We start from the raw sequence: 12,355 nt of genomic DNA, 5'->3' as shown, positions 1-12,355 counted from the left end.
CAATAGCTCTAGTCTCCACCCAAGCCGCTGCCGCCTTAGCGCCACTGCTGCCCAGCGCTGTCACCGCCGCTGGTTGCCATCACCGTCGTCGCTGTAGCGCCGCCGGTACTCTGTTCTCCTCGTCCTTTGATGTAATTGCTTCTGCAATCATCAATCTAGCAACCTAAGTTTTTCCCCTTTTTGCCTCCCTCTAGCGTCGTCGTCGATCTCGGGTGCTGCCCCCGGAACCGCCGTCGCTGCCGTCGTCGTCCTTCCCCGGTTTTTGCTCCTCGGTGAGGAATCCCTCCTGTTTTTAGGGTTTTGCTTCCGTGTGTCGTAGATTAATTGTCTAAACCAAACAACACTTTTGGTCACCGTACACACTTCGTAATGACCCGGTGCAACGCACATGCACTTTTGCTAGTATATTGTAAAATACCCTTCTCAAAAAAATAGACTTGGAAGATTTGCTACTCCGTGCAGGCAGTGGCGGAGCCACATGGTGGTCCGTGTGGGCCATGGACCACAGTAAAATCTGGCCCAAATGCCTATTACCCTTGTTCTGATCCAAACATAGAAAAGAACGATGCTTTTGTTTCATAAGTTGATTTGCTTTATCGAGTTGTTGTTCCGGTTTCCGTCCTTCCTAGTTCCCATCCTGACTACGCCATCGATCGTGCGAGTGCTGCTTTCATAACTCGACGACTCAACGCTTGGGATTGGGGGCCCATGTCCAATGGCGGCAACAGGCGTCTGGCGACTAGGATCAAGAGCAGTGTTCAGCAAGCAGGTATATCACTATATTAGTTTCGGTTCGATTTTGGGAATTCCGATTAGAATTGGATTGATAAATCCGTTAAAACAATGCATAATCCTATTGTAGATTTGTTGAAGCAGTTCTATGTTAATAGTATATTAACATTAATAGTGTTCAGAAAAATTATGTTAATTAAATTGGACCACCCTAATCCTAGCTACACCACTGCGTGCAGGCACCGTCAATTAGTTCTATGTTGTGATTAGGGCTTGGTGAGTGGAATTGGATTATTTGCTACTCATCAGCGTCATCGGTGTTTGCGGCCTTGGACAAGGACAATGACGGCAAGGTTTCCGCGTTCGAGCTGCGTGGCTGCATGGTGGTGGAGCTTGGCGAGGACGTGTTCGAGGAGGCGGCGGCGATCCTCGGAAAGGCTAAGGGGTGATCGATCGCCCCTAGCGCGGTTCCCCCACCCTCCACGTAATTTTCTTTTTCGGCACCATATTACTTTTCTATTTTAGTAAATTTATGCACCTAAAGTTTGTACATCTCAAGTTTACACATATAAAGTTTAGAGATCCAAAGTTTATAAGTTAAAAGTTTATATATCTGATTCAAATTTGAATTTGAATTCAAATATTTTTATATATAGTATTTCTATACATCTAAAGTTTATACACCTAAAGTTTATAGATCCAAAGTTTATAAGTCAAAAGTTTATATACCCGATTTCAAATTTAAATTTGAATTATATCCGATTTCAAATTTGAATTGAATTCAAATATTTTTTATATATAGTATTTCTATGCATCTAAAGTTTATACACCTAAAGTTTATAGACCCAAAGTTTATAAGTCAAAAGTTTACATACCCGATTCAAATTTGAATTTGAATTCAAATATTAGTTTATAGACCCAAAGTTTATAAGTCAAAAAGTTTACATACCCGTTTCAAATTTGAATTTGAATTCAAATATTTTTTATATATAGTATCTCTATACATAAATTTTTTCAACTTTGTTTTTTTATTTTTTAAAAATGTATGGTGTAGTAAGAAGAGAAGAGGGGGTAGGAAGGGAGAGACAGTAGCTTATAGGGGGATGGGGGGTGATCGCCTGGAGCGGTCACCCGACCATTAGCCGAACCCGGTGATCCTCGCTACGGCCGACTACGACGACGACAGGTTGCGGAAAAGAATATATTCTTTCACTGATTTGCGGGTTCCACATGGATTTTATTTTTTTGTTTCTTCTAGTGCCACGTCAATGCCACTTCATCCAAAACCACTCTCAAAACTGCCTTGCGACCTAAAGTGATCCAGTTTTACAAGATTATGGATGCGCTATATCTGGTATTTCGGTGTAGGGATGATTTTCAAACTCTGCTACAAGATGAGAGACCACAAATGAACTTTTTCCGAATAAGATAGAGCGGGGAACTTAATGGGCTAATACCAAGTCAATGGGCCAGATGGTAACGGGTCGACCCGTCCCGGCCCATGTGCAGGCCGTACCGTTGCACGGCACACCGTTCCGTAATCTCCCTCAAATCGAAATCCTATTTGCCCCACTTCTCCCCTGTCTCTTCCTCCCACAACTCCCCTCCCGAACCCTAACCCTAGCTCTCCCCCCGCGCCGGCGGCGGCCATGGCGCTCATCACCCCAGCTAGCGGCGGGGGCGGCGGCGGAGGAGACAAAGCCCCACCGTCCGCCTCCGACCCGAGCCTCGGGTTCCTCACTAAGCGCGACACGGAGGTGAAGCTGCCCCGGGCGACGCGGGTGAAGAACAAGACCCCCGCCTCGGTCCAGATCACCGCAGAGCAGATCCTCCGGGAGGCGCGGGAGCGGCAGGAGCCCGAGATCCGCCCGCCCAAGCAGAAGATCACCGACTCAATCGAGCTCTCCGAGTACCGCCTCCGCCGCCGCAAAGAGTTCGAGGACGTCATCCGCCGCGTCCGATGGAACGTCAACGCCTGGGTCAAGTACGCCAAGTGGGAGGAGCAGCAACGGGACTTCGCCCGCGCGCGCTCCGTCTACGAGCGCGCCCTCGACGTCGCCCACCGCGACCATACGCTCTGGCTCAAGTACGCAGAGTTCGAGATGCGCAACAGGTTCGTCAATCATGCCCGCAACGTCTGGGACCGCGCCGTTTCTCTCCTACCCCGGGTGGACCAGCTGTGGTACAAGTACATCCACATGGAGGAGCTACTTGGCGCTGTTGCCAACGCCCGCCAGGTGTTCGAGCGCTGGATGGCCTGGCGTCCTGACACAGCTGGCTGGAACTCGTACATCAAATTTGAGCTGCGCTATGGTGAGGTGGAGCGGGCAAGAGCTATTTATGAGCGGTTTGTGGCTGAACACCCACGACCAGATACGTTCATTCGATATGCCAAGTTTGAGATGAAGCGTGGAGAAGTGGAGCGCGCGCGGCAGGTGTACCAGCGTGCTGCAGACCTGCTCGCAGATGATGAGGATGCCCAGGTGCTGTTTGTAGCCTTTGCTGAGTTTGAGGAAAGGTGCCGGGAGGTTGAGCGTGCCCGAGCTATATACAAGTATGCACTTGATAGGGTGCCCAAAGGCCAGGCTGAGGAGCTGTACAGGAAGTTCCTTGCATTTGAAAAACAGTTTGGTGACCGTGAAGGAATTGAGGATGCCATCGTGGGTAAGAGGAGATTCCAGTATGAGGACGAGGTGAGGAAGAACCCTCTCAATTATGATTCATGGTTTGATTACATTAGGCTGGAGGAGAGTGTTGGGAACAATGACAGGATCAGGGAGGTGTATGAGAGAGCCATTGCTAATATCCCCCCAGCAGATGAGAAGCGTTACTGGCAACGATACATTTACCTATGGATAAATTATGCTTTGTATGAGGAGCTTGATGCAAAGGACGTGGAACGGACCAGGGAAGTTTACAGCGAGTGTCTCAAATTGGTTCCACACAAGAAATTCACTTTTGCCAAGATGTGGCTCATGGCAGCCCAGTTTGAGATAAGGCAAAGGAATCTTAAAGCTGCACGGCAGATACTCGGAAATGCCATTGGGATGTCTCCAAAGGGCAAGATATTCAAAAAGTACATTGAGATTGAGTTGTATCTTGGTAATTTTGACCGTTGTAGGACTCTCTATGAGAAGTATATTGAATGGTCTCCAGCAAACTGTTATGCCTGGAGGAAGTATGCTGAATTAGAGAAGAACCTTAGTGAGACTGATCGTGCTCGTTCCATATATGAGCTTGCTATTGCTCAGCCAGCCCTTGATACACCAGAAGTTTTGTGGAAGGTGTGTTGTTCTTTCTGTTATCCTAGTATATCCTCTTTTTTAGGGCTTTCAAACTAGAAGTGGTAGATATGTATTTCTTATTTCTCTTGTTCCTCAAGTGGTAAATGGTTCTATAGTGAAACGTATACAAGCATTGTTTTAATTTCTAAAATCAGTTGATTTCATATTGTAGTGAACTGTTGAATTGACATTGTCTGAGACACCACCCACTCATCACATAAAAACTTTTTCCTCGTTTTATTGGTATTGCTGTGGCGCCTAAGCATTCCAACATTTATATTTTATAATGTATCTGAATATCCATAGTTCAACAATGTATGTATTTTCAATGTAAAAAAGGGACAATTATATTCACCATTGAAAAATGTTTTGATTATCAAGTTAAAGAACCATCATAACCCATGCCTACTTTTTGAAACCATGCCAATTCAAAACACATTCTGTAAACAACAGTAGTGGGATGGTTCTACCTAATACCTATACCAATTCTTCTATGGCTGATTCTTTGGTCCTAAAATACATTTTACTTGATAATATTGGTTCATATCTGCTCATGTTTTGATTAAAGGTTCTGTTCATTTCATGAATACAAAGCAAAGTTGATATTTACCGATCAGCTTTGTTTCTAGATTTCAATATAATGCTATAATGTGTTTGACATACTAGCTAGAGAGTAGAAAATAAGCTTGATTGGTATCTTTCTTGGTTGTTCTCCATAATATGGAAGGTGTAACTTTTATGGGCATAATGGGCATGCTGCATAACTAGTCCCATTTTTCTTGTTTTGAACACTGAATCCCAATATTTATTTCTTTTTTGAGATCTAGGCTTTGTGTGTTGAAGTGTGTATTGTTTTACCATTGATCTTTGCATTATTATATTCTGGCACTCAAAAAACTGTGGCGTGATTGTTATTTGTTGTCTATTCTTCAATTTCTATTCTATCAGATTTACTTCAGCAAGGCTAGAAGCATATTTCTCTTCAACTATATGATAATATCTGCTATTTCACAGCAGTGGCATATTGATGTAGTTATATTATTCAATGTAAGATTTTGACATACATGCTTATTTAGAATAAGCATATCTATTTTAGATGCCTCATTTGCGTAAATCAGGCGGCACTTTTTTTGGCATTCTTGTACTCTTTTGGTTTTTTGGCTCTTATTCCCCCTTGAAAGGTGAAGGGCTGAACCATGTGTATAGTACTAATGCCGGCTAATAGGAAACTCTTTTACGCTCCTTTATGGTCTTGAATTTCCTCATCCTTTTTTTACTTAGGAGAAAATGTGATGGACTATCAACATTTTACATTTATGTCCAGAATACAGAGAGCACATTCTGAAAATTTGGGCCTTCTATTAGGAAGTTTTTCAAATAGTTAGGCCCTGCTGTGATGGTGAATTAAAAAAAAGGCAGTTTCTTTCAGTAATTTCACTAGAATAATTGGAATATTTAGTTACTGCAGGAATAAGGATAAAATTCTCTATACAAAACTGTGCATGGGCATTGGGCCGTAAGGCGCCCATGGGCAGCCCATACCAGGCAACTTAGATATAAGATTATTAGTTAGGTTAGGGATAATACATCAGTAAGAGTTAAAGATAAGACTAGGTCGAGTCCTTACTTAAGAGTCCAATTATTCCATCTATATAAGGATGGGAAGTCTATTATCATTAAGCAATGATGAATATCACTTAGTCTAATCTCTCCCTCCCCATAATGTTCTTCTCCCTAGCCTAAATCTACATCCCTTCTCCAGGAGCTGATGACGCACGTCTATCTTCCTGGCTGTGGGTATCCTGTCATGACCTCAGGTCGTGACACTGTTATACATGTTACAACTGAGAGAGCCATCAAGCAATGGTCTTAGAAAATCTACAGATACTGACTTATTTAGTCCATCCTGGAGTTTCATGTGTTTATTTGCTATGTATTCTTAATCATTTCCTGTTTTGTATCTTACAGGAGTACTTGCAGTTTGAAATTGATGAAAATGAATTCGATAGGACTCGCGAACTATACGAGAGATTGCTTGATAGAACAAAACATTTGAAGGTATGGATAAGCTATACCGAGTTTGAGGCCTCGGCTGGTTTGGCTGGGGAAGACGGTGAGAGTGAGGAGATTAAGAAAGAAGTTAGTTATCATGAACAGCAGATAGAACGGGTTCGAAGGTGCCGAGGTAATTGAGAGCAAATTTATTCATGGGTAATTGAAGTTAGGCAGGTACCTCTGTTCCTTTTGTCATTCAAAGTGCAATAAACCTAACTTATATTTCCTTTTTTTTTTCAATTTCAGCAATCTTTGAAAGAGCATTCGAATACTTCAGAACTAGTGCTCCAGAGTTAAAGGAGGAAAGAGCAATGCTCCTTGAAGAATGGCTTAACAAGGAGGTGAGCTTTGGTGACCTTGGTGATGTCACCTTAGTGCAGAAAAAGGCGCCAAGGAAAGTGAAGAGAAAGAGACCAATTCCTACAGAGGATGGCTCCACTGTTGCGTATGTTCCTTACTCAGTTATTTCATTATGCTATATAGTTTTTTCTAAAACGCTTCATCTTATTCTGTTATATGCTTTTCAACGTTCTGACTCCTAATCTGTTCACATAGCCTGTTTTCCATTTAGGTTGCCTGCAATTTAGGGAACAAATGTATTGATACAATATTTTGTTAACCTTAGGTATGAAGAGTACATTGATTATATTTTCCCCGATGAGGTTGCGCTGGCTCCAAACCTCAAGATCCTTGAAGCAGCCTATAAGTGGAAGAAGCAGAAGACAGATGATACTGATGATGTCTGAGCTAAACTGCCACTGTTTCTGTGGTCACGAATGAGCTAATCGTTGTCAAAATTAGATCTGAAGGTCTTCTACAATGCTGGGTAAAGTTGTGAATGTGCCCTACCTGATCATGTGGTGTGGTGCTGGCACTTCGATCAATTCAGTTTTACATCTGTATGTCTGATGGATAGAAACTGAAACAAGTTCATAGTCTTTAATTTAGTTTTGGCATGCATGATCTTGTTTCTTGCTCACGATATTTGTCTCTAAGGTCCAAAATAGGAGACGGTTGTTCCTTTTAGTTTTCTTTTATTTATACATCAATAGGTAGGCAGCTCCAGCCATATTAGTCTAAGAATGGCGCATTTTGTGTAAAGAAGCTGCCTGTAAGGTGCGGTTGTGTACCAGTGAGATGGACTGTGAAAACTTGTCTTGCTGATGGTATCCAATTTTCCTGAGCGAGGACCGAGGAGATAGTGCATATTAATCTCTCTAAACGTCGTGGGAGCGCTGGAGATTTAGAGTGCCATGTCATCGACTTTTTTCAGAAAAACCCTTGCTCTTTCCGCTAATAGTATGTGCATCCCTGTTAACGTGGCCCGTCAGATCACGTGCTAAGGTCGATCTGACCGTCCACGTGTCCTAGCCTGGCTACCCTTCCACCATCGTCTGATCGACGGTATGGATTTGCCAAAAACCCTAGCCACCTCAAACCTCGCGCCACTCAACGCGTAGCTCGGCCACCCGACGTTCTTCTCACCCACGTCGCCTCGCCCTTCTCTCCTCGCGCGCGCTGCTGCCTTGCCCTCCTCCTGCCGCAGGCAGCCCGGCCTCGCCTCTCTCGGTCTGGTCGCTGCAGCTACCAATGAGGGAGGCCAGCCTCCCCACAGATGGATCAGACCGCCCAGATGAAAGAGATGTGAGCCGCCTCCACCTTCTTCTTCGTCCCTCTTGGTGTAGCGCCAGATCCGTTGGCGGGCCATCGATGGTTTGGTTTCCCACCGGTGGATCCGGTTGCTCGGAGCCTTGGAAGCGAGGGAGCAAGCTGTCGCTGCCACCCTCTACTACTCTCCTTCTCTGCACCTCCACCGCCCCTCTCCTTCTCTCAGCTCCACCAAGTGTTAGATTCGGCTTATAGAGGTCGCCGGGTTTGGTAGGAGGAGAAGGTAGGAGCGGTGCAGCTGTTGGGGAGAAGGAAGGAGGAGGGTCGCGGCTTGGCCATTACTGTGATGACGACGGTTGTTGCTCGGTCAGGTCGATGGCTAGGGATGGCGGCGGCTAGCGGCTTGGTTAGGACGATGGTAGGGAATAGCAAGTCGGCAATGGCTCAGTCTTTGCTTTTCAATTTATTTTTCTTTGGGAGAGGAAACCTGATATTGACAGGCAATTACCGCGAAAATAATGTCATCCTGCCTGGATCACCTGGTGATGCTTGTATTGGAGTCACATCAAGGAGCCCAGAGTAATTCCATTCTCTCTCTATGCAATATGTGATTCTTAATTCATTGTGAATTTGTCTAATTTTATGGATCTCTGAAATCCCAATTTGCATGTCCAAGATACACAGACGAAGCAAGAGCTGTTCATGAATGTGATTTGAGCAACATATAACAGGTAGGTTGTGTTCAGATTCTTTTTTACTTAGCTCATATGGGAAAGACAAGGTATGCTTCTTTATTCTCTCATTGGTACTTAAAAAGGATCAGCTTTACCTATTTATACATGAGTGCTTGCAGTACTAATACAAATCATTGCCATGGGTTAACATTGAGGTGATTACGTCACCAATTTGGTGAGTAGACAGCAGACAGGGCATCCCTGGTTTCAGGTCTTGCTGCTCATTCATGCGACTAAGACACGTATTTTAGTCCTATATCCCCTTCGTCAGCCATCATCCCGCTTTTCTTTTGCATCCGCTATATATTCCAGATTGGTAATTTTCGCATCACATTATTTGTTCTTAATTGCAGCTGTCTCCACTCAGAATGCACATTGTTCCTTGGTTTTCTATGTTATGAGGTTGAAGCCGGTTAATACATATGTTTGTGTTTCAGACTTTTTTCTCATAATCAACAATGTCGTTTAGTGACATACATTATTTTCCCCTATGCTCTTTTAGTTTGATATGAAATACATTTCTCATATATGTCTTTTTGTTCTTAGAGATAATAGTACGCTGACAAACTGAGTAGGTCTTCTTTTCGAGCTCTTTTGAAGTGGTTAGGTGTTTCTATGTGATATCTGCGAATTACTGATTCTTTAATGAGTTACGTAAATATGAAGTTATAATACTCTGTAGATTCCACATACATTGTGGAACATAGTAAATGTTTTGATTGCTATTGTAGGCCATAGTATGTAGATTACACTCTTATTACCCTTATGGTTCCCTTCCTTTCCTCCAACCCAACAGGATCCTGTGCATCTCTTCTTTCTGGAGTTCAATTATCACATTGGTGCTTCATCTGCAACACCATATGGACCAATTTAATATGCCATGTCCTAAGAAAGTCGTGCATGACAAGAAGGTATCTAAGATAACACTCTTTCGGTAATGCCAATTGTTAAACATAGAAATCAAAGTAATTTATTTTGTTACCGTTTCCTTCAAGTGGCACTCGCATATTGTTCAATTGTAACGGGGACATTAGGTTTTCTTACTCTGCTGGTTTCCTCATGGCTGTGTACACAAACAGTTATAGATTATAAAATAAATATAATGGACCCATGTTTGCAGCTACTACTTCTAGTCTATGTCCTTTTTATTATATGCTACTTCAGATTTGGTATTTGTTCTAGGGTACCTATAATATCAACAAGAACTAAAATCGAAAGATTTCAACGAGAATCATGTACTTGCAAACCATTGGTCAAGATCCAAGATTTCATCCTTGAAGTGTCCATTTCAAAGTTAAGGCAACTTTCTATTCTGGATTAGTCTTTTGGCCTGCATCAATGGTTTTAATTAACAATCTGGTGGGATTTAGTTGCCCCATGAGTTACTTTTACAGTATTGATGAGGCTGAAAATTTACCCTAAGTTCTATTGGATTCTAGGTTAATCCACGGTGCATTCATTCAAAGTTAGCATCTCATACCGCACACAACTGAGATATTATATATTGTTAGTTTGGTGGAACTATTTCAGTGATTATCATATGTCTGAGATATTATATTGTTGATTGCACATTTTTGCAAATGGCTGAAACAATTCTATTTTTATTTAATTGCTATGCCTTCGAAACTACATTATTGTTTCAGACTTTCTGAACTTTCTTGCAAGATATCAGAAGACTTTTAGCATTGCCCACATTCATATAAATGTTAATAAATCTATACATACATACATACATACATACATACATACATACATACATACATATATATATATATATATATATATATATATATATATATATATATGTGTGTGTGTGTGTGTGTGTGTGTGTGTGTGTGTGTGTTTAGATTCATTAACATCTATATGAATATAGGCAATGCTAGAAAGTCTTACATTATGAAACGGAGGAAGTAGACAGGAGTGCGGGTTTTGTTTTTGTAGGCATACATGTCAGTTCATGGAGAGCCCCATGGACAAACAAAGTCTGTCCTGCAAATTCTTTGGGTGGCTGTCGCTGCTCCATAATTGACTATGAACAGCGATTGCTTGCAATTGAGGGGTTGGCTAAATAATTATCTTTTTGCCAACATTGTGGGAGGAATTTAGAGACCGCCGAACAGTTTAACTTGTTCCTGCATTGCCTCTTTTAGGAAACTGGATGCCTATTAATAGAGGGGATGAGATTCATTATTGTACACTTGAGGAAGAGAGTGAATAAGAAAGCATGTCACTCTAATATCTTTGTAAATGTTATGCACTCTCTCTCTCTCTAGTACTCTCTTGCGGGAGGGGTTGCACTGGTTGTACAATAGTTATCATCATGATGTTTTATTGGAACTAGAGCAGCTAGTTGTACCAGTTGAGTTTCTAGCATCTTATTAAATATCAGCTGGTTTTAGAAAGCGAAAGCTAAGCCGTCAGTTGATTAAAGCACTTATTGACAGTTAGCTTCTTGCTTAAAGCATCAGTAGTTTTAGCTTGGGCAAAAACAAGATCTTTCAAGGGAGGTTGATTATTAAAATTACCGTTGTTGCCATTGCCTCCTTGGTAGAACAGGCAGGGCTGGTTCCACCTGTGGCCTCCTTGCGGACAATATCTATTGTTATTCATGAACATTGCTTCCTCCTCACGGGTCTCGAGACAGTCTGTCCCGGAATGACCTGCATTCTCGCAGACCTCACACGTGATGTACGAGTCCAAGGCCTTGACTGTGCCTCAGCTTGTTCTTTTCCTAGTCGTCCAAGCGCTTCATTAGGAAGTCCAGTTTTGCAGCTAGGATTTCCATCTCCTTGATGGTATGCATGCCACGGGTCTGGAGTCGTTCTTTGCTCCAGCCCATGTTCGAGACCATCTTCTCAATTAAGTCGACGGCTCCTCTGATCGTCTTTGAGAAGAAGGCTACTCCAGCAGACGCGTCCAAATGGTCCCGGGACGAGGGGGTGAGTCCATTGTAAAAACTCGGCAGGATCAGCCAGTCGTCCATCCCATGATGAGGACAGGCGGCAACGTACTCTTGCAGCCTTTCCCAGGATTCCGGAATGGACTCGTCCCTTCTGCTAGAAGCTTGAAATTCTCCCACGAAGGGCATTGGTCTTGCCCATCGGAAAGAACTTTGATAGGAATGCCGTAGAGCATTAGTTCCAAGTGTCTATCTTTGCACGGTTGGCATAAAATCACTGCTTTGCTTTCCCATAGAGGGAAAACGGAAACAGTCTAAGCCTGCCGGTGTCTGGGCTGACGCCTTTAATCGTGCTCGTGCTACAGATATCCAAGAACTGTTGAAGATGAGCACCGGCATGCCATAGAATGAGCTTGCCTGTGCCATCATAATGAGGCTAGTCTTCAAGTCAAAGTCGCCATCTCCTAAGTTGACGTGCGGCCCAATGGGCACATTGTCAGCGGAGGGAGCAACGAACTCACGGAGGGTCTTCTCAGCCATGTTCTTGAAGCTCGATGACACTGGGATGGTTGGTTTCTTTGCCGATAATGTTTTCTGCGAAGGGACAACTCGCGGTTTGACAATCCTAAAGAAAACTTCTAGGTTGTCTTGGAAGTTTTTCGGCAAATTGAAACCGGTCATACACTACCCTGTTTTCACGACAAAAGTGAAAACAACCAAGGTTAGCCTGCAAAGGACAATGATTATACATAGGTAAATATAAAGTTATTACCATATAATAATCTCTTAATCATTAATCTTCCCTAGCAACGGCGCCAGAAATGCTTGTTGATATTTCTTAACGACACTACTAGAAATATAATTCCTAGCAATGGCACCGAAAAATTCTTTGTATATTATTGTTGACGGTCATTATAGACCAATTTCGACCGTCAATATAACTAAAATAAAGGAGAACTAGCTATACTTGCAATGCATATTTGTTTTAGAATAATCTATTTCTAATTGTACTTGGATTTTATTCGATTGCAGAGATTGCTACA

General features: G+C 42.7%; 1 protein-coding gene and 1 non-coding gene across 3 annotated transcripts; both read left to right on the top strand.

Moving 5' to 3' along the window:
- The first annotated feature begins 2,314 nt into the window (after nt 1–2,314).
- On the top strand, nt 2,315–7,277 carry LOC4338298 (uncharacterized). Of its 2 annotated transcripts, none has more exons than XR_010741396.1 (4): nt 2,315–4,016; nt 5,779–6,201; nt 6,318–6,516; nt 6,697–7,277. XR_010741396.1 is itself a non-coding variant. In XM_015784665.3 (4 exons), the coding sequence occupies exons 1-4, from the start codon at nt 2,382–2,384 to the stop codon at nt 6,815–6,817; spliced, it is 2,172 nt and encodes a 723-aa protein (XP_015640151.1). In that variant the 5' UTR covers nt 2,315–2,381; the 3' UTR covers nt 6,818–7,277. The 2 variants fall into 2 exon arrangements, 1 of the variants encoding a protein (XP_015640151.1); XM_015784665.3 differs by having other exon boundaries at nt 5,985–6,201.
- A 4,117-nt stretch (nt 7,278–11,394) lies between these two features.
- On the top strand, nt 11,395–11,499 carry LOC112939138 (small nucleolar RNA R71). The gene has a single exon (XR_003242680.1). It is a non-coding gene; the product is annotated as a small nucleolar RNA R71 (small nucleolar RNA).
- The last annotated feature ends 856 nt before the right edge of the window (nt 11,500–12,355 follow it).

Source organism: Oryza sativa, chromosome 5 (genome assembly GCF_034140825.1).
Source record: "Oryza sativa Japonica Group chromosome 5, ASM3414082v1".
In the NCBI taxonomy this organism is placed as follows: Eukaryota; Viridiplantae; Streptophyta; class Magnoliopsida; order Poales; family Poaceae; genus Oryza; species Oryza sativa.
Note: the sequence above shows the minus strand (reverse complement) of the source record. Positions and strands in the feature narration are given on the sequence as shown.